Source organism: Tachysurus vachellii, chromosome 5 (assembly GCF_030014155.1).
Source record: "Tachysurus vachellii isolate PV-2020 chromosome 5, HZAU_Pvac_v1, whole genome shotgun sequence".
Taxonomy (NCBI): Eukaryota; Metazoa; Chordata; class Actinopteri; order Siluriformes; family Bagridae; genus Tachysurus; species Tachysurus vachellii.
Genome location: NC_083464.1, coordinates 20,044,469 through 20,072,408, shown reverse-complemented (window position 1 = coordinate 20,072,408; position 27,940 = coordinate 20,044,469). Strand labels below are relative to the sequence as shown.

Sequence of the window (27,940 nt, the reverse complement as noted above, 5' to 3'; positions counted from 1 at the left end):
CTGTATATTGTAGCTCTCTAGGTGTATGTAGCTGTATGATGCTTGAAGCATACTTGCATCCACTGAGATGTACAGTGCTTTAGTGGCACAGATCCTGTTTAAGCATGTGTTCGTTTGACATGTTTTATAAGCATGTAAAATTATTTTATAGAAAGTGAACTTTTTGGGCTGAAGACAGTGCTCTGATTCTTAAGCATGAGTCTTTCTGAAAAATGGTTCACACTCATTTAGTGTTACCCCCCTACTAAAACTGCCCAATGTAGGTTGTTCCACTCCAGAGTAAGATGGTACATAGGACAAATAGAGAGTAGAAGACAACGTACTGTAGGTGTGCAGTATGTGGTGTCTTACATAGTGTTTGCTTGACCTCATTAAACTGTGTGTAATGATCAGAGAGAGTCTGAGATCATCTCTGAGATTTATCAGTAACCTTTCACAGAACTGCTTCATTACTTCGGTAGTGAAATGTGTGAGAGATAAATGTAGGTTATTAGCTCACCGATGAATATTTGATGGTTCGCAGATATGAAGGATGTCCCAGCAACAATCATCCACTCAGACTTTTTGTCCCATCAGTAAAGCTAAAGTCCGGCTGGAGGGAATTATTTATTCTCAGATTTAATGATTTATTCAGTTGCTTGTTTCGTATGAGTTTACCCCACAGATGTGTGACAGTTTGAGAAGGACTGCAGCCATGTCACATCCATTACTCTGCCAAGTCCTAATTAATACGTATGCCGAGACTCAGTATGCATATCAAGAAGGTCATAGCATATGTGACAAAGTGACTGATGTAGTGTTTTGTTTAACTGCTGTTGTCATAAATCCATCATTTCTCTTGTAGCATCTGAGCTAGTTCTACTTTAGGTCTAGTAGTTTTATTGGAGAACAAGTACAGAAGGTGCCCAGAGATGCTCATGGAGAAGCAGGCATACAGCGTTTAGAACACAGTAATACCCTCAAATTAATACCCATTCTAGGCTAAAATGTCAGGATAGGGGCAGGTTACTTGACCTGCCAGTAGGCCAATGTCCATCACTTAGTGGGCCAGTTTTTGTTTAGTCAGTGGACCTCCATGTGTCCTTTTTAATCTTGGCAGGAGAGTAATGTTCTCATGATAGAAATTCTGCCATCTGGTCCAGTGCTGTAGGGCATGTGGGACACAACAAGGAATGCTTAGGAGGTTCCCCCTCATGGAACATGGCAAGGTCAATCATTTGGTTAACCAAAGTAGGTGAAAGTCTGGATTGAGCCACAAGGCCACGTGCAAGTCACTTGATCACCATGCAAGCCAGGTTTAACACCAAGACATGAAGTTTTTTGTTAGCAAGCTAATCTTCATTTCAATTAGGTTGTTGGAGAGGCATGCACTGCAAAAACTGGTATCTTGCCAAGTGAAAAAAATCATGAATATAGTTAATTTATCGCGTATTTCCTATTCTGACTATAACAAAACAAATAAGACTATTAAAGGCATGTTGAGTGCTATTTTTACTGGCAAATGCTTCTTTCTTCTTTCTAGAAAAAAATGCTGACAGTCAGCAAAATGATCTGCCAGTAGAGCAAGAAATAGGTGTAATAATCTTATAGTGAATAGGGAATAATAATTCAGTTCTGGTGTATAGAAGCACTTACAGAAATGTAGTACTCTAGCTTGGTCTCTATGAACTGAACCATGCAGAACAGATTCCACAAGGTCTTTGTGTTTGGCTGCATTTCCTGGATTACTGAGCAGCAGTCCTCCATCTGCACGTCATTCGAGTGACCAAACCCACAGGAGCAGGTAACCTGGTCGAGAGCGCTGCTCTAAACACCACTAAAAACCTGAGGCTTAGCTACACAGGACGGCTCACAAGACTGGACCTAAAGTGGTTTTTACAAACAATTTTTATTAAATATTTTTCATTCTTGACCTCACAACTCCATAATACCTACATGTCCGAAGTATCTTATTTCCCGAATGTTTGTTTGTGTCTTTTATAAGCTCACGTGACCATATATGCAAACTGTCTCACTAAAGCTTGTGTCAACAATGCAGAAGTCACAGACATTTCAAAAGCCTTCTCTGTAGTGCTGGACCGGGCCATTCACAGCATTTCCAACCTTTTCAGTTACGTATTTAGATAATTTGTGTGCGTATAAACTGAACGCAATCACTCCTACAGTCTCGAACAGTGTTTTGAACACATACATAGGACTGGTAGAGACGTTGGGAGCGATTGGGTTTGTGTTGTTCTGTGAAGAGTGATCATTCGCTGTGTGAAGTTCCTGGAAGACCTTTATTTCAGAGAATACCCATGTACACACAGATGACTCCAGATCTGTCTGCTCGTATGCTGTTTGATAACACCTGGTTTTCTGTTGTTGTAACACAGTAATGAGTGAAAAAGTGGGGAAACAAAATGACAAAATTTAAAGCTCTGGTTGTTTGAATATAGGGGGAAAAGACACAGAGCTATAAAACGTTTGGGGCAGTGCTTAATGCGGAAACCTGAGATTATGCAAGTTTCTGTCGAGAGGGAGAGGGGGATGGATCCCTGGTCGATTCACACAGACAGACAGACAGATAGACAGACAGACAGATAGTCCCATATGTTGCTTAGTAGTGAAAAAAAGCTGGATCCCATCTCTCGTTCTGTCGTTACCTTGTGAAAGAAGCAGGTCTCTGAGTTAAGGTTGTTAATGCTGACTGGTAGCTTTTAGAAGTTGTTCAGCAGGAAATATGCGGTTCTTGGCATAAAAACAACCAAACAAACAAAACGGAATCTGTGTTGTCCAAATGTTTTAATATACAAGAACAGGAACATACATTTCTTTGTATGAATTCAGAGGCAAGTTTTTTTTTAGAGCATGCTTGTTCATTTGTCCACTAACTGTTGGGGGTTTGTTAGCCTGGAGCTAATCTTGGTTTCAAGTTACGTTCAATTTTCCCACAGGATGAGGGATCCTTCACTTACCAAATGAAATTGAAGTGGGTTTATAATGTCTGTCAGTCATTCTTTTTTAAGTCATAATGCTTCTGATGTAATAATAACATCAATAATAATAATTCTTTACATTCCAAGCGAATAGACATAAGGAAGAACATTAATAAACAACAATAAATGTGCCAAACAGAAACAAAACTCAACAGTTAGAAGCTTGTGTATGAAGAAGGAAACTGGAGGCAGGTAAACTGGAGCAACAAATACTGACTGTACATTTGGAAGAAGGACACCAGAGGTCAGAAATGAATCAGCTAATGAACCGTTCTCAGCATAGCATGGACACTGATGCGTGGAGAGACACCTACTAATATAGTTCAATAGATTTCAATGGATAATCAGAATTCTAATCAACAGTTTCTATGAGGAGCACAGAGGTCAACCTAAATTCAGCAGTGTGTGAAATCTCAGGATATGTGTGAAATCTCGGGTTATGAATATTAGCAAATTCTCTGTCTTGTCCCTTGGGTTACTCTCGTGAGGTTTTTCCACCTCAGCTAATTATAATTCTCAGTGCTAAGTGCTAACGTATGGGATTTAAAGCTTCTTTCATTAATTTGATATGGTGTTTAAATGTTGAGTCATGGCTAATCCTTGAAGCTGTTCCACACCTCAAAGAACAGGGGGTCTTTAGGAGAGCTTAAAGGGACTTAACGAACAGGAGTTTATTTCCACCGAGTATTTGAGAGAACTTTGAAGACAGGGAAGGCGAGAAAGGTCTACAGTACTTTGGCATCATGACTCAGGCATATTGACAGCGGCTGGTAGAGCACTGAGCAGAGAGCTGGGTTCTGTCAATAATCTCCAAAGCAGGGTCTGAAAGCCTAGAGACAGGGATAACATGAAGAGTAACACCATAATCACTGCATTGTTAGTATACTGCTTAAAGTGGGGGACAAGATCAGAGATTGATATTTGAGTTATTATATTTCTGCACCTTCTTCACTGTTCTTTGAGGAATTGTTGTCGTTTTGGAAATTCTTTGCTATTGCATGTTGGTTACTTTGATGTGTGTACTTTTTGGAAAGAACTTGCACTTGTGGAAATACAGACTCATCATGGTGCAAGCTGCTTCATCAAGCTCTTGTAGTAGTGAGTAATACGCGAGTCCAACAAATTATGGATTTAAAAGATTTGTGACAAAAATGTGGTTGTTGTTTGTATTCAGTGTGCCCTATGATGGGGTGGCACTCCGTCCAGGGTGTATCCTGCCTTGATACCCGATGACGCCTGAGATAGGCACAGGCTCCCCGTGACCCGAGGTAGTTCGGATAAGCGGTAGAAAATGACTGAGTGAGTGTTTGCATTCAAGCTGGAAGTTGTTGACTGAATAATCCTGGTGTGCTAGAATCTAAACATCTGTCCTAAGGTGCTCGTTGCTCAGGAAAGAATGCCGGTCAATGATGTTGAGCCCTAAGCAGGTATTGACGCAGAGAGCACTTTGCCGTATGTTCAGCCACTTCAGGCTCAGGAAGGGGAGTGTGTGCTCTCTGTGTCTGTGGGGATGTACAGACAGGAACTGGATATCCATAGTGACTCGCTGGAGCTTCACTCTGCCAAAGTGCATTGTGATAAGCAGGATGTGACGTCACGGTAAAGGAAATACGGAAATGTTTGCCTGTGTGTTTTTCAAAAAGCGTGGGACTATGTGTGTGCGTGTGTGTATGTGTTTCAGAGGCTAAGGAATAGTTTAGGAGAGACTAGTACAAAATTAACCCGTGCTCGTTGTGATTGTGTGCACAGTGAGGTAGATGTGTACTCTGAGATTTAGGAGTTTGCCTGAGTGTTCACGTGTTCATATTGCTGTTGTCCTGCACTGGTCAACGCAGCTCTGGCGTGTACGTGCTGGCCTTTCGGCAGAAAAGGTAAGCAAAGGACTGCAAGCTAAAAGACAGACATAATCTTCTTACATCTCTTGATTTTTCTGCTGGCTTTAATCTGTACTCATATTTCTCGACATATTTCACTTTCTGAGTTGTGAGGTAACTCGTAGGTTTGATATTCGTTCAGGGCGATTTTTTCATCTTTGTCGTAAGCAGTACGTTTTATGACAGTTTGTCATTTTATAAAAATTATTTAAAAAAATCTAGCATATTGTAGAAATGTATGACATTGTCAGATTCCACAGCAGCCTGATTTATATTCTTAGGTAATTACTAATCCAGCATTACTCCCCTCCTGTTTGTTTTTCTTTTTTAATTCCCAGTTTAATCACTTGCCAATTCCCACCCACCAGCCAGCTCTCTTCTATTGTATGACAGCTATAGACCAGGGAGGAAGGAAGGTGAAGGCTTCCTCTGAGACATCCAAACTCATTTTTTGAACTGCTGCTTATTCTGCATCACAGGGCAGCGTAACACTCGTAATTAGGTGCTTTCTGCTGTCGTCCACATACAAGAGCTCAATAGGTGCATGTAATTTGCAAATGTCGCCGTGATTACATTTACATTTTCTGCATTTGGCAGAATGTGAAAATGTCTATCAATGAATACATCAGTACTGGTTCAATAGGTCACACACAAAGGTCACACATGAGGCTAAAACCCTGGAAGGAAATAGAGCACAGAAACATTATCTTAAATAAACAAATAGAAAAGTGCTAGTTTAATTATTTCAGGAAAAGGCAGATCACCTATCGTTTGAAGCCAGCGAGTGACTCAGCTGTTGGGAAATCTAGAGGAAGTTCATTCCACCGTCTAGGTACCAGACTAGAGAAGACAGAGAAGAGAGTAATGACAGGGACTGACAGGGAATAAAGGAGTGCCTCCCTTCCACACAGAGACTGTCGCCAATTCTGCTGTGTCATCTGTCCATAGAGTTTCATGATGTCTGGACAATAAAGCGAACACTTTTCTGTTGTGACACTCGAGAGCTTTCAATTTGAATTAAAAATGAAAAAAAGAAGACTGAAATAAATAAACATCTAATTATTACAGTCTCCATATAAATATTGCTGTTCATCTGAGCAACTCTAAATGCAGCCCTGTAGCTTTAAATGTCAAGGCACATTTCAGGTCACTCGTAATTGTCATTGAAATAATAAAATAATTATAGCACACTGGCACAACAGGAAGCCGCACAGCTCCAGGGTACCTGGTTCGATCCTGCTCATTATTTAAATGTGCACTATAATATTTTGGCTATTTAATTGTCATAGAGCTCTTTATTCCACTGATATACCACATTAGGTCCAATTTGACATTATTTTAATGTTTAAAATTCATTTTTAATTCATTCATTTTGAGATTTGATAATGACGTTCTAACAGAAATCCTTCAAGCATTTTATACAGTGATCGTGGCTTGTGTTTTAATGGAGTCTAACAGCACTGGCACTACAGCCATGTCTCAAGGCCACACAGCTGTCCTGTCAGTGGAGGCTGGCGGTCTGATGGAGTGCTGCTGTCTTGGCATGTTTCCTCGCTTCCTCTCCGAACCTCTGAGCTCCATTCATCCAGCTCTGATTCGAACTCACTTGTGACTTTCCCTCTTCTAATTCAGTCCTGATTGCAATCTGTAAAGGGTATAAGGTCAGCCGTGTGTGGTATAGGATCAAATGTAGCTTCTACACAGCTCCAGATCACATACTTGTCTTCCACACTGCAGAAATATTGACAGCTTGTGGCTGTGTATCAGAGATGGGGGACTCGAGTCATATGACTTGACTCGAGTCAGACTTAAGTCGCAAATTTGAGACTTGAGACAAATATTTAAAAAAGACTCGACTTGACTTTGTCTTGACATTCATGACTTGAGACTTGACTCGGACTTGAGTTAAATGATTCAGAGATGGGGGACTCGACTTGACTCGGGTCAGACTTAAGTCGCAAATTTGAGACTTGAGACTTGCTTGACAAATATTAAAAAAGACTCGACTTGACTTGGCCTTGACATTCATGACTTGAGACTTACTTGTGACTTGTACATGTGTGACTTACTCCCACCTCTGCTGTGTATGATGTTGACCGACACTTTTGATTCTCGTCACTAGAGAAAAGTAATGAAAGGTAACGTGGGTGTTCTTATGGAAACTTGATTAGACTGCTTTTGAGAAAAAGTATGGCAGCATTGTTGTGGTATCCATCTTTAATCATCTCTACCTTACTGAAAGTGAAAATCGTTGCATAAAAATGATTGCATTCTCAGTCTGAATTTTAAGCTTGCTATTTCTATTTTCCCTGCAGAATATGACAGACACCTAGCATCTCCCAACGGCATGGCAACAGGATATCCGGACCCTAATATAAATAACCATGGCCTGAGTCAGGGGGTGAAACCACGCTTCAGTGGAGGGATGGAGCGGCCGCCCGGGACGCTGGAACGTGTGCTCAAAGTCTTCCACTATTTTGAAAACAGCAGCGAACCCTCCACATGGGCCAGCAACATCAGACACGGAGATTCCACTGATATCAAGGTGTGTGAATTAGCGGAACTGATGAAAAATATTTATCCTTAATAAATATGTAAAAACACTACAAGGGTTTTGGCAGAAAATTGTTCATTTTATATCTTAAGCGTTAACAGAAACTTCACTGACAAATCCATGATTTACCGTCCTGTTTGTGAGCACTTTATTAGGAACACTTGAACACCTACACATTCGCGTATCAGCAGTGAAGTGCATACAATCATGGAGATCCCAGAACCAGGGGAAAAATGTCATCTTGGTGATTTTGACCGTGTCATGATTGTTGGTGCTAGACAGACTGGTTTGAGTATTTGAGCTGGTATTTTTCACATGCAAAATCTCTAGAGTTTACTCAGAATGATGCAATAAAGAACCAAACATCCAGTAAACAACAGTCACCGCAAAAAAATGAAGCCCCTTGGACCTGAATTACTTCTCTTCTTATTTCTTGCTTGGAACCAACAACCACGTTCTGATTCTGATGGAAGGTGTCTGCTTCAGTAGTATACAGTATACAGTAAAAACAAATGTGTTTTATGAACAGTTTTCTGATTCAGAGAGAACAGCACAGCATGAGATTCTGGTGTCTGTTCTAATTATAAAGGCGTAATAATTGCTCTGAGCGAGTGTACTATCTTTTACATCGCATCAGAAGTTTCATCTGTGTGTCAAGATTTTTTACGCAGAAAATTCTCTTCCTCTCTGCCATGTAGTGCTGGTTCTTCTTTTCTTGAAGACGAAAGAAGCACATCTGTCCTGTAAAACTCTGCCTAAACAATGTGGCCAAAATCGGCAATGATGTTGCAGTAAATTATTAACCAAACATGTGTTGAGCTTGTAACTCGTCATCGCAGGAGTGCTTCTGAGGGTGACCTGCATGCCCACTGTATATCCTAATAAAGTACATTTAAATATAACTTAAATCTGTGTAGATTATATACTCCTGCTCAGAGTAGCAGAGGGAGAAGCAAACATCTATTTGAAACCCTGACAGTTGTTAACCTGCTGATTCTATAGATAACAAAACTGTAAAACCCTTTCACGCTTCTTAAACTTTTTTTTTATTTCTCAAAAGCAAGTGCATATTATTTTTAATGGGAAGCAGACGCAAGGTGACCACTGCTGTGTGACGACTCTTTCGTTCTCAATATTTTCTACATTGGTCCTACTGTAACTGCGGATGTACTGTCAGGCAGGAGCCTGTATAGAGTTTGAGTCATACTGGGGCACAGGAATGAATCATGTCCCTTTAATCTAAGTTCTGCACATTAAAGGTGGGGTGCACGATGTTTGAAAGCCAATGTTGACATTTGAAATCACCAAAACAAACACGCCCCTAACCCAAATGGGTGTCACCCCTGTTTTGATAGCTCCGCCCCACACATACATACGTAACCCAGGCAACTGTTATGACGGAACCTTTTAAGGCAGCTGGCCGACTGGATATTTATCTCAATAAATGAACTCAATGAGTAATACTATGGTAATACAGGTCAACTGTGTTTTTGTAGTACTGTGTGTTGTACCGTGAAAGGTTTAGCGTTTAGCGTTTTCACGTGGAAGACGTGAACCTGTGGCAGAGGGAACGGCAGGTATCCGCCATGTCAATGTTTCAGTCACTTTCGGCTAATGTCAGACATGCGCACTGAACATGCGCACTGAACACTCTCTCCGCCGCATATTGACAAGACACGCCCCTTTCGGCTCATTGGCTTCACGTTTGTTTTGTTTGTCGGCCCGACTGAAGCATTTTTCAAACATTGTGCACCCCACCTTTAATCTACGTTCTGCAGATCATTTTATTTGTTCAATTTTACATTTTTACAATTTACTGTAAATGGCTTTACTATAATTTCATACACAAACATGTTTTAGGTTTCAGAGCTGGTTACTGTTTGGTTCCTGACAATAACAAACTCCATAGTTTTATAACTTGGAACTCGATTAGTAACAACTTCATCAGTGCAGGTATACATTTTATTTGATATTCCTGAAATTAACATCACATAGGTATACGTCTGTCTCTAAAACTAGCCCCCAAAATGAGCAAATCACTTCAAAATGTTTTCACTAGTGTTGACTAGATCACATGATTTGCTCAGTGGTATAAAAAAAGAGATAAAAATGTAAGTTGCTGTGGATGAGGACGTCTGCCAAATGCTGTACATGTAACAAATTAGATCTGACAAGTGTTCCTTTAGTTAAAAATCACGTTATCGATCGAATCTGTACCATGTAAATTAGTTTTCTAGAACAGGTTCACATACTGCTCATTAACACAGTCATGAGTGTTAGCCTGGTTGTTCCCTCACTTCGGTCCTCAGCTACAACGCGGCATTATGAATTAACATGTGACTGAAAGTCGAGGTTTCCACAGGGAAGAGTGAAGGGAGGAGGAGCACAGCGAGGGATCGAGGCGTGTGATTGAGAAGGATGTGCAGGATATTTTCACTTCGGTTTCTGTTATAATCAGCCTTCATGTTTTAATTGATTCACATGATGTAAGTGATAGAGTTCAGCGAATGGGAAAACCCATTTTCCAAGATGTTTCTGCTGTAAATCTACCTCATGAGACAATTCTTTATCAGGAAAATGTTCTAAAAGGGCAGTTGTGGCTCGACTGGGGCAGTTGTGGCTCGACCGGGGCAGTTGTGGCTCGACTGGGGCAGTTGTGGCTCGACTGGTTAAGGCTCTGGGTTGTTGATCTGAGGATCAGGGTTCAAGGCCCAGCACAGCCAAGCTGCCATTGCTGGGCCCTTGAGCAAGGCCCTCAACCCTCCCTGCTCCAGGGGCGCTGTATCATAGCTGCCCCTGCACTCTGACCCCAACCTCCTTAGTTGGGGTATGTGAAGAAAAGAATTCCACTGTGCTGTAATGTATATGTGGCGATAATAAAGGCTTCTGTGCCCCCGTTCTGTTCTGTAAAAATGTCACCTCTGCACATCAGCAGCAACACTTCTCTCCCTTTTTCCATCTCCAAAGCTACAGTAAAGACAAACAATCTTCTCATTGTCATAATCAAATCAGTGTGTTTGGTCTTCATTACTGACCATAATCCATCTGGATAACTAGCTAAGCAGGTTAGTTGATACTTCACATTGCTTTCTTTTCCCCATCACAATAAAGGTACACAGGCAAGCACTGTATCTTAAAAAACCACACACACACATCATGCATCGTAAAGATGATTAGTCACCAGCTCACCTTCTTTTTCTCTCTCTCTCTCTCTCTCTCTCTGTCACACATCTCTCTCTCATACTCTGTGACACTTGTCTTGCTCACATGCTCTCAAATGTTAATCAGTATGATGCGGATTACTATTTTCTCCCGTCTCCGCTTTCACTGAATATATTAAAATACAGAACATTTGAATTCAGCTTGCCATATTTTAACCCTTTTATTTTTAGGGGATCATCCAAAAGATTGTGGACATCCACAAGGTGAGGTGTGTTGCATGTTTTGGCTTGCGGCTCAGCCATCTGAAAACAGGCGAGATTCACTGGCTCCACCCGGACATGGGCGTCTCGCACGTGAGGGAGCGATATGAGCGCCGCCACCCACAGGATGAGTGGAGGTGAGTCAGCACTTCACTGCTGCTGCCTCGATGCATTTTACATGCAGACGATTTGTGTGGTATGTGTGTGTGTGTGTGCTTCGCTTAAGCAAGTTTCATTAGTGTCATGATCAGTAATACCCAGTCTAAAATACCCTTGACTTTCAGCTGCTCTAATGCTATGTATGAATCGACGTCTATTGGAGATTTTCTCAGTGCCTGCTGAAAATTAACTAGCTTTTCACTGCAATTCAGATGATCTGTCTATCAAAACAAAGCCTCGCAGAGCTGAATACACTATAGAAACCTTGACAAAAAAAGCATGGAAACAAATTCTTATTCGAGTTCTTATTCAGCAGCCGAGGTTGCCCTTGTCTGTCTGTTAAAAGTATTAATCCCTTTCGGCTCTTAGGAGCGGCCATGTGTAATCTGTATGAAGTCCATTTCTGCATGAGGCTTTTTAAAACAGGGGATCAAAAGGTAACACATCCCTCCAAAAGTATTGGCACACCAAGGTCAGTTCATGGACTATGCCATGCCTGAACACCAGGGGGACTTTCTGGTAGGCTTTGTTTGTCTTGTGATATGTGTCTTTGTTTTTGTTTTGTTTTCAAAGTGTTTGCCCCATACTTTACCTGTTCCCACCTCTGCACACCTGTTCCTCATGTCTTCCCAATTAACCTCCCTATTTATTCCTGTGGTCCTGCATCTTTTTTATTTATTTATTTAATTTTATTTAATTTTATTTATTTTTTTTGCTTGCTGCTGTGTCCTTGTTGTTGCATGCCTCCTGTTTTTTGGATATGTTTCCCCGTTTTATGCAGTTATATTTGCTTTTGTAGTGTCTTGTTTTAGTAGTTTATTTTTCTTCTATTATATTTCCCTGTGTTTGGTCGGACTAGTTTCTTTTAATAAAACCCTTGTTACCTACCATCCCTGCATTTGGGTCTGATTTCCACTCAGTGAAGGCACCTGTTTTCTGACCGAGAACACAAGATGAGCATAAGAAGACGGATCAGAATTTAGGTTTTCATGTTCAGATATTTACATCTAGATTTGTTACATACTGTAGAACCCATCTTTGGTGGCAGATGACAGCTTTTAGGTGAGAAAAAAAAAAAAATCAATAAATAGCACAATATTTGGTTGCATATCCCTTGCTTGCAGTAACTGCATCAAACTGGTGACTCACTGACATCACCATACTGTTGCCTTCTTTTATCATGCTTCTCTTGGCTTTTACCACAGCTTGTTTCAGTTGTGCATTGCTCCCTTCCTCTTCAGGAGGTGAAATACAGCTCAGTGGCATGAAGGTCTGGTGATTGACATGGCCACTCTCAAACATTCAGCTTTTTGGCCAGGATGAAATCCTTTGTTGTGTTGGCATTGTGTTTTGTCTTATTCTCTTGCCATATGAACTTAGATTAGATGTATTAGATTGGATGTATTTGTCTGTAAATTGGCAGACAGAATGTAGTCTTCTGAATTTATTCTGCTGCTTCCATCATGAGTTACATCATCAATAAAGATTCAGACTGTTCCAGAAGCAGCCATGCAAGCCCAAGACATCACCTCCACTGTGCTTCAGAAGTGGGCTCTTGTTTCTGGTTTCTTGTTATTTAACACCTCTAGATGTAAATGAAAGCTGAAAATCCGATCTGTAGTCTCATTTTAATTAGTGTCAGAATTTCTATTCAAATACTTTAGTAAGGGACTGCACATCCCAAATGAAAACCTCTGCTTTGCAAATGTCTGCTTGTTAAAACTATTTGCATCTACGCACGAAAAAATGAAAATGAACTCCAACAAAAAAAATCAGCTCGTCCCAAACTCCCAGGCTAGAGACTTGTCCTCTTGTCTACCTAACGTGGCATCCTACTAGAGCTCAGTATCTTCTTTTTGGAAATCTTTCGCTGTTTTGATTGGACCTTTTCATATTAGGTCAAAACTTCTGCAAATACAATACAGAAGAGCACCGAGTCTATGTCACAACCTGGATGGAAGGAGACAGACCCGTACGCAGGATAGCTTCAGATGACGGGGGTTTAATAAATGAGGAAGACATAGACAGAAAGACGATAACTGAAACAATACTAATGACGACATTTAACAATGACTAAACATGACGAGGGGTACACGTAACTAATGATTGCGCGCTGCCATCGGCAACGTGGCTCACTTAAATATAAAAAAGACACTGATGACAATGAGGAGCAGGTATGGTGACAGGGAGGAGCAGACGAAGGCGGGGCAGACATGTGACGACAACAATAGCACATGGCCAAAAGTCCGGGCTGAATCATGACAGTCTAATCTTTAGTTGTACACCATGCATGATTACCTGTTGGTATAAAGAGACATTGTTCAACATTGTGTTCTGTGAAGGTTAAATGAAGATAAATGAAATGGTCCACGCCAATTGAAGTATTGTTTTTGCTCCATTTATGATGCTTAGAAAATCCTTCCTCGATGTGTAATTTGTTTAGCCGTTTTTACTGAATGGACAGTTTAGTCATTCATGCCAAAGATTTTAGTGTGAGCTAGCTTCTGATTTACTGCCAGCACTTTACAGCTTTCAGTCTGTCTTGCTCCAAATGCAGTCTCGGGCAGTGTTGTGACACAGCAGGTAGCATTGCTGCCTCACAGTTCCCCCAGTACTGTCCTTGGCTCAGATTAATCTATGTGTGTAGTAGGGCTGGGCGATATGGCTGAAAACTGTATCATGATATCAGTGTTTCATATCGGTGGATGTCGATAATTGTTGATATTTTTTATGACCCATTTAAAATAAGGACCAGGAGATAAATATATTACATTTAAACATTTTTATTTAAAAATATTTTTTCCCTTAAGTTATTAAGACAGAAATGTCAACAATCATGGCAAATAATTAAAATGTAAACATAGGTCTAAAGTCACAATGAAGACTTAACAATTATCTCTTAACATTTAAGGTGCAAAATGAAAGAAAATGCAAGAAATGCTTAATAAAGTGTAATAAAATAGTGCAAAGTGTTAAATATAAACATAGAGAAACCTGAGAATTTAGTGCAAGTTTAGTGCTAGGAAGTTCACTAGCTGTTCACCTTCTGGTGAATAAAGTGTTTTAAAATATGTGGACTGAGATACATCTGTAATATAAACAAACCTGATACAGTACAGTAACATTGTTTGAAATATAAAACCTGCAGAAATATGAAAAAGTAGCCGACTTTTCCTCTATTATTTACAATTTCCTCGCTTGCTGCGGCGCTCATTTTCTGCTCATCAGTTGCCAGTTACTGAAGAGGAATCCAGCAGACCAGCACGAGACAACGATATGGTGCAACCAAACATGATACTGTTACATGATTGGCTGTTAGTGTGTCACTCCCTACGTTGCTAGGTTACCAGAGAGTGAGTGCCTTTGTTAATGCAAACAAACTTGCTTCGCAACCTCTGTTTTCTTCCAACGAAGAATAAAAAATATTGAACGTTTTATCGAACACATTTTTTATTGATATCGATCACGTGTCTATCACGATACATATCGTTATCGTTTTAACGCCCAGCAATAGTGTGTAGTTTCACATGTTCTTTCCTCAAGGTTTTCCTGTTTCCTCCCACATACTGAAAACCTGACATCAACATGGTCAAAAGCTCATTACTTAATTTATTTTCAGTAGCTGCTTTAATTTTTCTGCACTTCAGCATGCTCTCAATACTATTGTTTGACTTGTTCGTTTGATTTTAGGGTCACATTATCTGGTGTCACCCACATGAGGATGGCTTCTCCTTTACTCTGTTCCTCTCAAAATTTTCTTCCAAATATCATCTCAGGGAGATTTTTCTTGTCACAGTCACCTCTGGCTTGCTAATAAGTCATGAATTTATTAGTTAATTTTTTTTTTATATATAATAGATTTATATAGTTTTATATTTAGATTAATTATACACAGTATTATTGTTTGTTGTCTTCTGCCTAAACACACACAAGTGTTTGATGAAATTGTGTGATAACTCAAACAGGCCTCACTTCATCGCTTCTGTCTGTCATTGCTTACCTCGCGTGTCAACGCTACTCAGGTGTTACTGCAGTCTGGCTCGGGATCAGATTGTCTGGATAATTGTTGGAAATGGAGAGCAAACAAAAAGGCAGCTGTGACAGAATGGAGAATAATTTTAGCTCGCAGGCAGAAGGCTGCTCGGTGCAGGCACTGATACAGCTGTAATCTGGCAGCTTGTAGTGGAACATGCCTCGCTAGAATCTCTAATCACTTCCATTTGACAGCGAATATTATCAGAACTTAGCTCTGAGCAGACTGCTACACATATTAAACACTCATTCACACATTCCTCTTCTGTTTTTTTTTTCAGCTCAGCTTGTGTTTTTCCCAGTGAGGTTGTGCATGTGTGTCTCATAATCTTCAGGGTTGACGTCACACATGTACAGCTGCTTGACTGAACAGTCAGGATAAAACGCTTAGTGAAAGTGGGTGAGGATGTGAATGATCTCTCTCTCTTTATATTTTAGAAATATAGACACTGAATGTAACTGCTTGAGAGAGAAGAAACATTTGGAACATCTTTTCCCACACAAGTTCCAATGTCCACCGAGTTTGTGAGTAGGGCTGTGATAACAAAATGGCTAAAAGTTGGAAATAATAGCAGCACTCATTCTATGTAACTCACAACTCACCCCAGAGCAAACTGTATCACAAAGTGGACTTGTTGGTGTGTGGGAGGTGTTAAGGAAAACTGTCTCTAAAAAGGCCCATCTGATTAGAAAGCATATTGTTCTGTGCTAACAGCTTGTGACTACAGACAACCAACGATAGCTGATTAAAGTTGACTAAAATCTTTGTGGGTGACTGTGACCCTCGTATAAAAGCCACCAACAGCAGGATGGCATAGGAATCTAGTGACAATGGCAGAATGTTAAAGAAAGCTACGCTTCATCACCAGTGCAGTTTTCTTATGTGTGGATAAGGAAGTCTCAGTTTGTGTCCTATAGTGCAGTACATCATTTATCACCTCTTACAATTTCATTGTAATGCTGCGTTCACACATACACTGACTCACAGCAACAGAGTGACTGGAGATCATTCATTCAACCAGAGCAGCGACTTGTGTTGAGATGAGCGACACCAACCCTTGGTGACTAGAAAAATGTTACTTTATTCAAACATAGAGTGAAGACATGGCAGAGAGAAAGCACACGGCTTCTCCTTCATCTCAAATGATGTCTGTACATGGCCGAAATTTATATACAAACGCCAAATCTCCCTCCAGAATCTTTCATTTTTAACAGCAAGAAAACCGATTTGGAAATCTTGTTGTGCCTCCCCATCGATAAATGTTATTACCATGGCAACCAGTAGTACGAACATCTACTGATGACTTCATAGTACAACGACTGGAGACTCGTGTGAAAGTCGATTAACGTACAGTGAGAACAAGCAGGATGGAAGTGTGTAAACTCAACATACATTTTATTAAGCGTAATCTAATAATTGTCACCACAGCACAGCTAGGTTCAGAGAGCATAAGCCGAGGATAAACCGCATTAAAACAGGAAACACAAGCGTGGAGCGATACCAGGAATCATGGAACATGAAAACTAGGAAAGAAAGGTTTGGACTTAATGTTTAAAATGCACGAGTATTCTTAGTGAAACACTGAGGCATCAGGGCTTAAATAAGAAAACAACGTACAGGTGAGAACACTCATGACACAATAGGAAGCAATGACCAGACAGACGGTGAGACAAGCTATGAAGCAAAACACATTGCTTTATAAACAAATCGTAAATTATGGAAGCAGACTTTGTTTGTGCTGGAAGCCACAACACCTGCTGAGAGGTGGAGTTCATGACCGTCACTGTAATATCCAACTGTATCATAGAGCTTACGTCACATGATGCTGCCTCAATTTAGATAATGATGTTTTTTCAATTTATGCCCATTTACTTACAGTAAAGTGTTACCCAAAATAGGAGTATGATCTCTTTTGCTCCTATCACTAACCCTAAACCTGAGTTACTGTTTTTCTCTAATTAATATAAATAAGATTGTCACCCTATGTTTGTAGACTACACCACATTTTTGAGATTCAGAAAATATGGTGTTTTTCTCTCAGGTACGAGTTGCGGATACGCTACCTGCCAAAATCCTTCCTAAAGCAGTTTACTGAAGACCCACCAGCACTAAACTACTTTTACCATCAGGTAAGCACATGTATGCTCCAGCACAGGACAGCACTTACAGCTCGATCTCTGTCTCACTGCCTACACAGTGTCAGTACGTGGGATACTATTAAAGCTCTGACTAGTTCGAACAGTACTTTCAATCATGGGACATTTTCAGTACATAATGTGTTTGTCTGCAGGATGTTTTGAAGTTGAATTGAATATGAAATCTAATGGCCATGAAAGAGCACAAACCAGACAGGTGCCTCTGTGCTTGCTCTCTCTCTCTCTCTCTCTCTCTCTCTCTCTCTCACACACACACTCTCTCTCTCTCGTTCTCTCTAATGTACAATCACAAGCCGCTCTCAAGAGGAAGTTTATTTTTTATTCCTGTGCCTTTTTGAAATGTAGTAGTAAAAACCTCCACATTGCAAATGAATGAATTGCGAGCAAATCAAACTGACTCATGTTTACTTTAATGGCTTCACATGTATATGTCCTATGTTTTCTGTTGATGCTGTTGCTAGGATTATTTGAATTGGCTTTTACATTTCTGCAGCAACAACAACAACAAAGATCCTGTGCTTATTTTGACCAAACCAGCCTTTAGAGCTCTTACAGCATCGTTGCTAGAAATTTGTAACTGGCAATGTAGCAAAATATTGTTTATAAGTTTTAGTCTAATCTTATTTAAGTTTGTATATTTGAAATTTATTTAACATGTTATGCTGTGGGGGGGCACGGTGGTTTAGTGGTTAGCACGTTCGCCTCACACCTCCAGGGTTGTGGGTTCGATTCCCGCCTCCGTCTTGTGTGTGTGGAGTTTGCATGTTCTCCCCGTGCCTTGGGGGTTTCCTCCGGGTACTCCGGTTTCCTCTCCCGGTCCAAAGACATGCATGGTAGGTTGATTTGCATCTCTGGAAAATTGTCCGTAGTGTGTGATTGCATGAGTGAATGAGTGTGTGTGTGTGCCCTGCGATGGGTTGGCACTCCGTCCAGGGTGTATCCTGCCTTGATGCCCGATGATGCCTGAGATAGGCACAGGCTCACCGTGACCCGAGGTATATAGTTCGGATAAGCGGTAGAAGATGAATGAATGAATGAATGAATGTTATGCTGCTGTGCTGTCAGAGTTCTCTTTCCAAACACTGCGATGTCTCTGTAATTACCAGGTGAGAAGAGATTATATGATGGAAGTAGCTGATCAAGTCGATCAGGACATTGCACTTAAACTGGGCTGCCTTGAAATCAGGTAAGCATCCTGAGTCGATTCCTACTAGAAGGGATTACACAACACACAGCATGACTTTGCGAATCCATCTACGAATATGTGTGTTGGAAAACTACATATATAAAAACTGTCCATCATTCTGCTCTTCTCCTTCATTTCATTAACAGGAGGTTTTTCAGAGAGATGCCAGGAAATGCCCTTGATAAAAAATCCAACTATGAATTACTAGAGTAAGTGAAGCTTGTGTCGATATCATTTAACAACTCGGTTGCTAGGCTTGCATCAAGAGTGGAATGTGAAAGATGAAAGATATTTTCTCTTTCCTCCATGCAGTATGTGGGTCAGGATAAAATGTGCTCTGGAAACCCTGTTTGCCCTATTTATAGTGGGGAATAATTGATCCCTACACATCTCCTGCCGTGACGTAAGGTGCACCCTAGAGCAGTGTTTCTGCTGCCTGAAAGCTCAGTCATAAATAACAGAGTTTACTAATCCAGCCAAGACTTTCCAACTGTAATGTAACTTCAACACCATACAATTTGTACCATTACAGAGCGTTCTGCTCTCAGTATACATTGTGCTCCTTTCATTCTAGAGTGATAAAGACTCAAGACTTTATGCTTATGGTCTTAACATCAGCAGAATTGTAGCTGAGGATCCTATTGTGAATTTTGGATGCTTATGTTTGCTAAAAAATAATGCATGGGGTAACATATGTAATTATTATGGCAGAGTGTTAGAGAAAAGATTGTTGTTCAGTGTGTAAAAGAGACAGGTATCAAAGCTGGACTGGTAATATATAGTTCAGTTTAAGGTCTCCTTGTAACCCAACAGTCCAGTTTTCTGATTCTTCTTGTTCCTCATATCTCTTATTCTTTGCAGAAAAGATGTTGGTCTAAGAAGATTTTTCCCCAAAAGCCTGTTGGACTCAGTCAAGGTGAGACGGACACTCTTGACGCCAATGTCAGGGTTAAGGTCAAGCTGCCGTTGTGCTTAATGTTTTGTACGTACACTCACCTACACTCACTGACCACTTTAGTCAAGTCAAGTCAAGACAAGAATCTTTTATTTTCATTTCAGTTCAAGAATATGGTGCTACACAGAATGACATAAAGCTACATAAAACCTCACACAGCTAAGGAGATTAACTTGTCCCAAGACACATAAAGTGCTTCTGTGCAAACAGTGTGAGACAAACAGACAATCCAAAACAATATTGAAGCGCTGAAATTTAAATTTTATTGGTGTCACACAAACATAGTACCACATGCAGTGAAATGCTTTTTAAAGCTGTCCAGTATAGAAAAGCCATAAAGCAGAATTTACTTGGATACAAATAGAAAAAGAAAACTCTAATACAAAAGGATATAAAGGGTTGATGGCAGAAAAATGATGGACTCTCTGAGGAATAAAGTGCAGCATTGTTTGTGCAATACAGTGCTGTGCAACATTGGCTGAGAAGTGAAGTAGCTTACGTATATAATACATATTTATAAATACTGTGCAAACAAACCTAGTTCTATGATTGCAGTCCGTAATGCACTTATCAGATCAGCCAAATGTTGCAGCAGTGCAGTGTATCAAATGTAGATACAGCTCAGAAATCATCAGTTAATATTCACATCAAATATCCACCTGGTTTTTGCAACACTAAGCTTCAGCCAGTCAGGTCGTTCTCCTCTCACCTCTCTCATTAAACAAGGCTAAGCCTCAGAACTGCTCCCTAAATCTGTTCTGCATGAAAATCCCCAAATATCACCATTTCCTACAGGTTCTTAACGAAGTGGTGTGTGAGTGTATAGTGACTTAAAGCAACCCCAGCATGTGACTCCCATCCTCAGCTACCTTTGTGGACTTATTTCAGATCAGGTTCCTGTCTGCTCTATAACTATTTACATAGAAATATTTGCTCTATAACTAGTGTTTCAGAAGCCCAAGGTAGTCGAGCGGAATATAAATCCGCCTGGAGTGAGGGCGAGGATTCTGTTGTCCTTCTCGAATCATTACCCGCTCAGCTGCCTCAGCGTTTGTATGCCCTAGAGAGCGAGTGGCCCAATTCTGCCTTTCCCCTTCTTGTGCTGCTCAGGATAAGTGTAGCAGAGAGAGCTCACTGCTGCTCTCACCATCTACACTGCAGCACAGTGCTGTGAAATGACTGCTGCCCTAATTCCCCAGTCAGTAGGTGGTTCATCTGTACATTATTAGCATGTATTTTTATTTTTTTTTTTTAGCATTTTAGCACTTTGCTAAAAAAAAAAAAAAAGCAGGCATAATCTCTCTCTTTCTCTCTCTCTCTCTCTCTCTCTCTCTCTCTCTCCCCCCCTCTCTCTCTCTCTCTGTCTCTCTCTCTCTGTCTCTCTCTCTTACACATTTTTTGATATCTATCATACTTTACTCTACCTTAGCGCTCAGCATCACTGTCCCTGGAGACGTCCCTTCCTAGTGAGGGTAACGGGTTATCTATGGCAGATGTGTTGGATTCAGATCAGAGCCAGGCATGAGACGATACACTGATAGCAGTGATAGCAGACATACAGGCTTCACGACACAAAAAAAAACCCTGAACAGATTTCTAGGTTGATGGTATCTTTAGTCTGTAACCTAGTGAGCCAGCGTTCATGTATTCATCGTTAGAGACTTGAAAGCACTTTTGTACGTCGCTCTGGATACTGACGTCTGCTAAACATCCTAAATGTAAATATTGACCTAAAATATTATATTTCGCATTTTAATGTTTATTTTTTTCTTGATGTGCGCTGTAGGATTTTTTTTTTTAGCGATTTAATCGAACGCAACCTATTGAAAATTTTCCAATTCTCTTTTGTCTTTGCAGCCGAAATCATTACGGAAGTCGATCCAGCAGACCTTTAAGTTGTTCGCCAATCTTAACGACGAGCAGAGCATTGTCAAGTTCTTTGAAATCCTGTCACCAATTTACAGATTTGACAAAGAATGCTTTAAGTGTGCTCTTGGGGTAAGTTCATGTAACATCACGCAAGAACTTGAGTTTATGCTTGAGTTAATGTCTTATAGTTTAAAGAGTTTGTACTATTTTCCTTCAAAAAAAAAAAAAAGAAAGGAAGGAAGAAAGATGAGTCGGAAAGATGAGACGGATCCTCCGGTGATTAACTGGAGGCTGGTGATGACCTCTGCTGGTTGACAAAAAGAACTTTTAAACTTACCTCCAGGTCTTTTTGAACGAATTGTATGTACACTGGTCTTCCTTCTGATCAAAGAAGGCAGTCACAGTACAGCACATACAGTAGAGAACATCATTCATGTCACTACTTCATGTGACAGACTACTTCTCACATTGGTCACTATTTATTACCCGATAATAAGCTAATTAAATTTTTAATGGGGAACAGTTTGTATATTTTGTATATCTTACATCACACAGACACTGTGAAATCAGTCTAATTTACAGATTTTGGAACGGTGCTGCAGTGCTGGTTGCTGTTTTATTTTTATTATTCATTTTCTGTAACTGCTTTAAAAACCATACACAAGTCAGAACAGCTTAAGTGGTGTTTATTTAAAAAAGAAGAGAATGAAGGTTAGGCACTGTGCCATCTCTGACCTGGTGATTGTGTGTGTTACAGTCCAGCTGGGTGATAGCAGTAGAGCTTGCCATTGGCCCTGAGGAAGGAATAAGCTACCTCACTGACAAAGGCTCAGCTGTGAGGATCACCGCGCACACACACACACACACACACACACACACACACACACACACACACACACACACACTGCTGAGAGAATGAACACAAAAACACCTGATCTCCTAAATCCTTCTGCTTGATCTTAAGTTAATGACAAACTGCTGGTTTTATTTTAGATACATTCACCATAGAATCCACCATGCTTAATTAATTAATTAATTATTTTATGTGTGTTGGTAGCCGACACATCTGGCCAACTTCACACAGGTGAAGAGTATTCAGTTTGAGGAACAGGAGAAGAAAGGCATCCTGCAGCTGGACGTAGCTGGTGCAGCAGAGGTACTGCTCTCTCTCTCATGCGCACACACACACACACACACACACATTGTTGGTACAATGTGGAAAGATGTATTGATGTTATAATATCACAATATTTAGTTTCAGTATTTAGTTACCATCCATATACAATTTGAAAAGCACATTTGATAAGAAAAAAAGAATAGATGTGAAATATATTCACTTAAATGTATGTATACTTGATTACCTGTGTGTGTGTGTCTGATGTACACCATGTGTGGATGCAGCCTCTAAAGGTGACGACCACGTGCGTGAGCACCGCAGAGAACATGGCCGACCTTATCGACGGTTATTGCCGTCTCGTCAACAAAACCTCTTTATCCTTCATCGTCCGTGTGCACAAAGGTACAAACATAATCATATGATATCATTTCTCAGTTAGCTGCCAAATTCTTACATATTGCAGTAAATATGCAAATAAATCAGGAGTATATCTCAAACCTATACATTTCTATTATATGCACAACTTGATCTTTCTGTATTGTGCTCAACAGAGGGAGAAAGAGCATTGCCTTCAATCCCAAAGGCTCCAAAGTAAGTACTTGTTTACGTGTGTAGACTGACTCAATTTCAGTGGGACCTTTGGTGTCTGTGAAAGTCACTCTGGCTTCTTATTTATTTATTTAAAAAAAAAAAAATTCCCTCCTTTTCTTACTGTTATGTGTTTTTTTGGTTGGAAAGCAACGTGGGGTGTAATAAAGGCACATGATAAATTAAACATCACGTTAAACATAAGGTGCCTCATTTAGTAAAGATTAGTCTCAGACTATCTAGGGAAAGCTACAGGTCTGACTCATGACACTACAAGCGACCAGACTTAATTGACTTAATTTAATTTTTTTATTTCTTTTTTTGACTGTAGTCTCATTCTCAGCATGTAAACTTGGCTAGTTAGCTAGCCAGCAATATAATGCATGGTGTAAATTAGTAGATTATGTTTTTACGTAAAGGCCACACTTTGGTTCTGTCTGAGTCAAACACATACAGAACCAAAGTGTGGCCTTTACGTCAACAGCCAACAAGCAACTATTTAAGAGTGTGATTTGAGTGTTCTGTATTTATTCCTAGTCTCCACACAGTTAAGCGAGGTCCTTCCCAGTGACTGTGTATCTCTTCTCTATAGTTTATGGTTCTTTCCTGAACTGCCTTGATGCTGGTTTCCCTTCATGCTTTTGCTGCTTCCTGACATCAAGAAGCATAAGATACTGAAAGCTGAAGAGCAACAAAACACATGAAACATAATTTGACTGCTTCTGATAGATTCAGTGTACATTTGGGTCTTGTGTCTGTTTGATAATGTTATACTTCATGTGTGTTTTCCCGTGAAGTCTACATCCTTAAATATAGATATGGCAGTAAATTGGATTTGAGTTGCCTGGATGAACATCAGCAGGTGGCTTTAGTAATGAACGTTTGTCAGTGAAGCTGTGTGACTGACTGCTTAAAAACTCTTTTGTTCTGCAGACCATGATATTTATGCTTTTTGTTTCGCCAGACAAATGACCCAAACAAACACATTCTAGGCTTTGCCTTGTCATCCTTGTCAAGTAATGTGGAATTTCTCAGTTTGTTTCAAAAGCCATTTCACACCTCCAGCTTGACCCCCTTTTACACCAGATTGTAATCTGCCCCAGTTCTGTTTTTTTCCCTTATTTGGTCAAATGGGTGGAACAGTGTGTCTCAGGGTTGGGGTTATGCTCAGGGTCACTCTGTGTACTGTGCAGTGCATTCTAGCTTTAAAAAAATCTAGCAATGATGTACAGTAGTCACCTGCTGCAACCTTTGGTCCACAGAGCCTCGAATCATGACAAACGACTACAGAGCGTCAGGGCCAAGGCCGTCTCTGTCTCAGGTAAGGGGCGTATGTTTACGTCTCTAAACTTCACATTGCTATGGCAGTATTTCGCAGGGTAGAAGACCTTTTGTGCTAGTATTGCTTTTGAATAATGTCAGCCTTGTATTTTGAATAAGATAAATTGAGGTTTGTCATTTTTCAACATGTTAACATATCCATGACATAAAGCTAGACTTTTTGTAACATTTGCGCACAAATATAAAGCATAGTCTTGCAGCTTTATGTGCAGTATGTACAGTAAGCCGATTCCAAACTAACACGTATATTTGAACAGATGTTGCTTTACATTTTGGCTGCACTGACGTTTTCAGGTCATGGACAGAAAGGCCTGGACAGATAATGAAGTAGCTCTACTTTATGTTACGTTATGGCTGAGAATTGCTTTGGTCATGTCAACATACTCAAAAGCAATTTTTTCCAATCCAACACCATAACACGGAAGTGACATTTTAAGATCCATAACCTCCTTAAAGAGTGGATTTGAAAAGATTTTACTGATTCAAAACGTTGCATAGAACGGCACTCCTGATAAGGAAAAAACAGTTTTCTTCTTCTTTTTCTTCTTCTTCTTCTTCTTCTTCTTCTTCTTCTTCTTCTTCTTCTTTGTCTTCTTCTGCATGCCAGATAACCTTTTTATTGCTTGTTGCTGAGCGTTGTACTAAGGTAATGAATTGTTGGTTGTGACAGTTATAGTCACAGACATTCATAGTCATAGATATTCATGGGTACTAAGATATTTTTAACCTTTTAGCTTTGAGAGATACATTGCTGTGTTTGCAGGCATTAAAGCAGAGATATAAGGATAATTAATCCTTTTCACCCACTGAAGACTCTTCAGTTATACTTTACACATAATACATTCATTCTAAGCTCACTACTCTAAATATGACTGCACTTGTTTCTTCTTTACATGGTTTTTAGGAAATGAGTATAATCTCTCTCTCTCTCTCTCTGTCTCTGTCTCTCTCTCTCTCTCTCTCTCTCTCTCTCTCTCTGTGTCTCTCTCTCTATCCCTCACTCTCTCTCTATCCCTTGCATGCTGCTATGCTTGGATCTGCAGATGAGATCAGTGGAGACGGTAATGTCATACTCCATCCATGTAGCTAAATTCAGACAAGCTTCTGGCATTTGATCCACTTTTTAAATTCGTGTAAGGAAATACACTGCAAGGCAAAGGTTTTTGAACACCCAATATTTTATTCGATTCGAGCATTTTTGTTCAAACAACTTGAAATATTTCATGAATTAAATCAATTAAAATGTGGCAAGCTGACCAAAGGTTAGTTATAAGTGACTAAATAAATGTTAATTAAAAGTCCCATCGGGATCTAAGAGCGATCACTTAAGTTTAAAAGAGATTTCGCATAATTTAACTGCTATTGTCTACTATTTTGCTCAGTCTGTGGCAATAAAGGTGATTAAACTGCAATGAAACTTCCAGGTGCTCAGAAACCTCTGCCTGGCAGCACACAGTAGCTGTGAAGATGTGGAAACACACTGCAGTGCTTTAAAGTGCTCGTGTCTGGTGAACGTGGTGGAGTGTGGAAGACACGGCTGCTCTCTTTCACCCGGAAAAGTTGAAGATATTTATGAACGCTAGATCCTAACATGAAAAGATATTCATGGATAAAGTCTAATCAACACCATATTTCAGAACGGAAAGGAAATTTCTCCCGAATGCTGCGTCGCTCTGCTTGCGAGATTCTTTTTTGCTCTCAGCAGAAAACAGACTGCAGTGAGACAATGCATGTGAAACTAACCAAGTAACCATGACTTCATCTGCTTTTCCCAAAGACACTAAAGCTGTCATCCATCCCTCACTCCACACACACACACACACACACACACACACTCCCTCTCTCGCTCTCTCTCTCATACCGAAACGGATCCTATTAAGCTGACAAGCCTTTTAAACATTCAGCTGTGCTGGAAGTGTGTAGATATGATGGCTCTCTTTCTCTCACTGAGGTGTTAGCAGAGAAGGGAATACTTCAGCGTGTACAGCTAGTTTGTTGAGCAACTTTTCACTGAGCTTTGCTAATCTGTTTTGCTCCTGCTTACACAGTGTGTTCATCCTGCTCTCTCACTCTTCTCCCGCAGAGACAGACGACTATGCAGAGATTATAGATGAAGAGGACACATACACCATGCCCTCCAGTGAGTACTCCGAGTTATTACACACCATCCACTGAGCACTGAAACAGGCAACCAATGAAACAATAGAATCCTTTGTAGCCACAGACATTAAAGCAGTCGTGTCCTTTTTTTTTTGGTTGTTTTAATAGAAAAAGTTTATCAGGGTGGTGGCAGCTGTGCTGTAGTTTCTATGTCGTCTACACTAACTTTCTCGCTGTACTGTTTCTTTCTTTCTTTTTTTTGCCAGACCAGATGTTCCTGGAACTGTGTTAACCTAGTTTCTAGCATGTGCTCCACTTCTTTTGTGTGCTGTTTATCTTTACAGGCTGTGCTGCTCTTGTTCAGTCAGTCACTGCTGCTTTATTTTTTCTCCTGAGCTGGTCACTTTAGTCCTAAACTGAACAGCTGATCATTGCATTGTTCAGCTTTAGGCTTTTTGTTTCATTATATCACTCTATTACAGACCGAAGATCTTCACTCAGGGTTCCAGTACAGATTTAGTTATCAGCTGAAACAGACATACGACTTACTTCCAATAGTAAATCAGCAGTAATGAGTTTAAAACCTAAATAGAAACCTGAGTTTTCTAAAATTCCAGATTTGGCATTGTAGTAAAAAAAAAAAAATCACAGATTTCTATAATAACAGATGAGAATCTGGAGCCATCTAGTGGTATTTGCACACATTTTTGTATTCTGAGTTTTTGAGACATTTAAGAAAATGTTCCTTCTTCTTCTTTACCCTAATAAATACCACATTTCTATTTTATTCTACATCTGAAATACAGTGAGTTGTAGTGACTTCACATCATACTGTATGTCTGTAGGGTTTGCCCATTAATACTGATCATGACATTGCGCACTGTTATATGTCAATTTTGTCTTCTTTCACATTAATTGCACTACAGAATACTATGGACTAGATGAAGGTAAAGGTTTTTCTCCTGCTTTTTCCATTCCCTTGCTTTGGCTTTTATAGTGCTGAATAACTATAACCTTGCTTGAGTGTGTGCAAGTGTGTGCCTTTTTTCCTTTGCCTTGCATTTGTGGTTTTGTATTTTCTTTGGTGCAGAGTTGCTAATTTCTCATTAATATATTAATATCCTACAATTATTGTCCAATCATTATGTAGACCTGCACAGTCATGCAGTTATCTGATCAGCCAATAATCTCGCAGCAGCACTGAGACCTGGAGATGCAGGTCAAGAGCTTCAGTTCACATCAAACATCAGAACGGGGAAAATGTTTGATCTCGGTGACTATGACACTGGCACCAGAAGGGCTGGTTTGAGTATTTCAGAAGCTGTTCGCTTAGGAATTACACACAACAGTCTGTAGAGTCTACAAGAAATCAAGAAACATCCTGTGAGTGAAGGGTCTGCAGGTTAAAACACCTTGAGAGGACAGAAGAGAATGAACTGACTGGACTGAGATAGAAGGAAAACTATGATAACTCAAATAAATAAGCTGTTGTAGCCTATCTGTAATATATATTGTATTGTACTATATTTTTCCTGACAGCTTGAATCTGGCCATTTTCCTCTGACTTCTCTTATAAACAAAGTGTTTTCACCCACAAAACTGTCTCTC

The 27,940-nt window shown here is 40.1% G+C and overlaps 1 protein-coding gene across 4 annotated transcripts in view; it reads left to right on the top strand.

The window, feature by feature from the left end:
- ptk2ab (protein tyrosine kinase 2ab) overlaps nucleotides 1–27,940 on the top strand; it is a 63,426-nt gene that overhangs the window by 12,944 nt on the left and 22,542 nt on the right. For 2 of the 4 annotated variants that reach the window (XM_060870290.1, XM_060870288.1), the window contains exons 3-16: nucleotides 7,168–7,397; nucleotides 10,799–10,965; nucleotides 17,062–17,149; nucleotides 18,283–18,362; nucleotides 18,509–18,571; nucleotides 19,224–19,278; nucleotides 21,175–21,315; nucleotides 21,944–22,021; nucleotides 22,244–22,342; nucleotides 22,588–22,705; nucleotides 22,855–22,894; nucleotides 24,154–24,212; nucleotides 25,276–25,293; nucleotides 26,316–26,372. In XM_060870290.1, coding sequence (XP_060726273.1) covers nucleotides 7,200–7,397; nucleotides 10,799–10,965; nucleotides 17,062–17,149; nucleotides 18,283–18,362; nucleotides 18,509–18,571; nucleotides 19,224–19,278; nucleotides 21,175–21,315; nucleotides 21,944–22,021; nucleotides 22,244–22,342; nucleotides 22,588–22,705; nucleotides 22,855–22,894; nucleotides 24,154–24,212; nucleotides 25,276–25,293; nucleotides 26,316–26,372 — 1,261 coding nt within the window. In that variant the 5' untranslated portion in view covers nucleotides 7,168–7,199. Of the gene's footprint in view, nucleotides 1–4,612; nucleotides 4,850–7,167; nucleotides 7,398–10,798; nucleotides 10,966–17,061; nucleotides 17,150–18,282; nucleotides 18,363–18,508; nucleotides 18,572–19,223; nucleotides 19,279–21,174; nucleotides 21,316–21,943; nucleotides 22,022–22,243; nucleotides 22,343–22,587; nucleotides 22,706–22,854; nucleotides 22,895–24,153; nucleotides 24,213–25,275; nucleotides 25,294–26,315; nucleotides 26,373–27,940 lie in introns of those variants that run through there. The other 2 variants (XM_060870292.1, XM_060870289.1) reach the window with 2 other exon arrangements.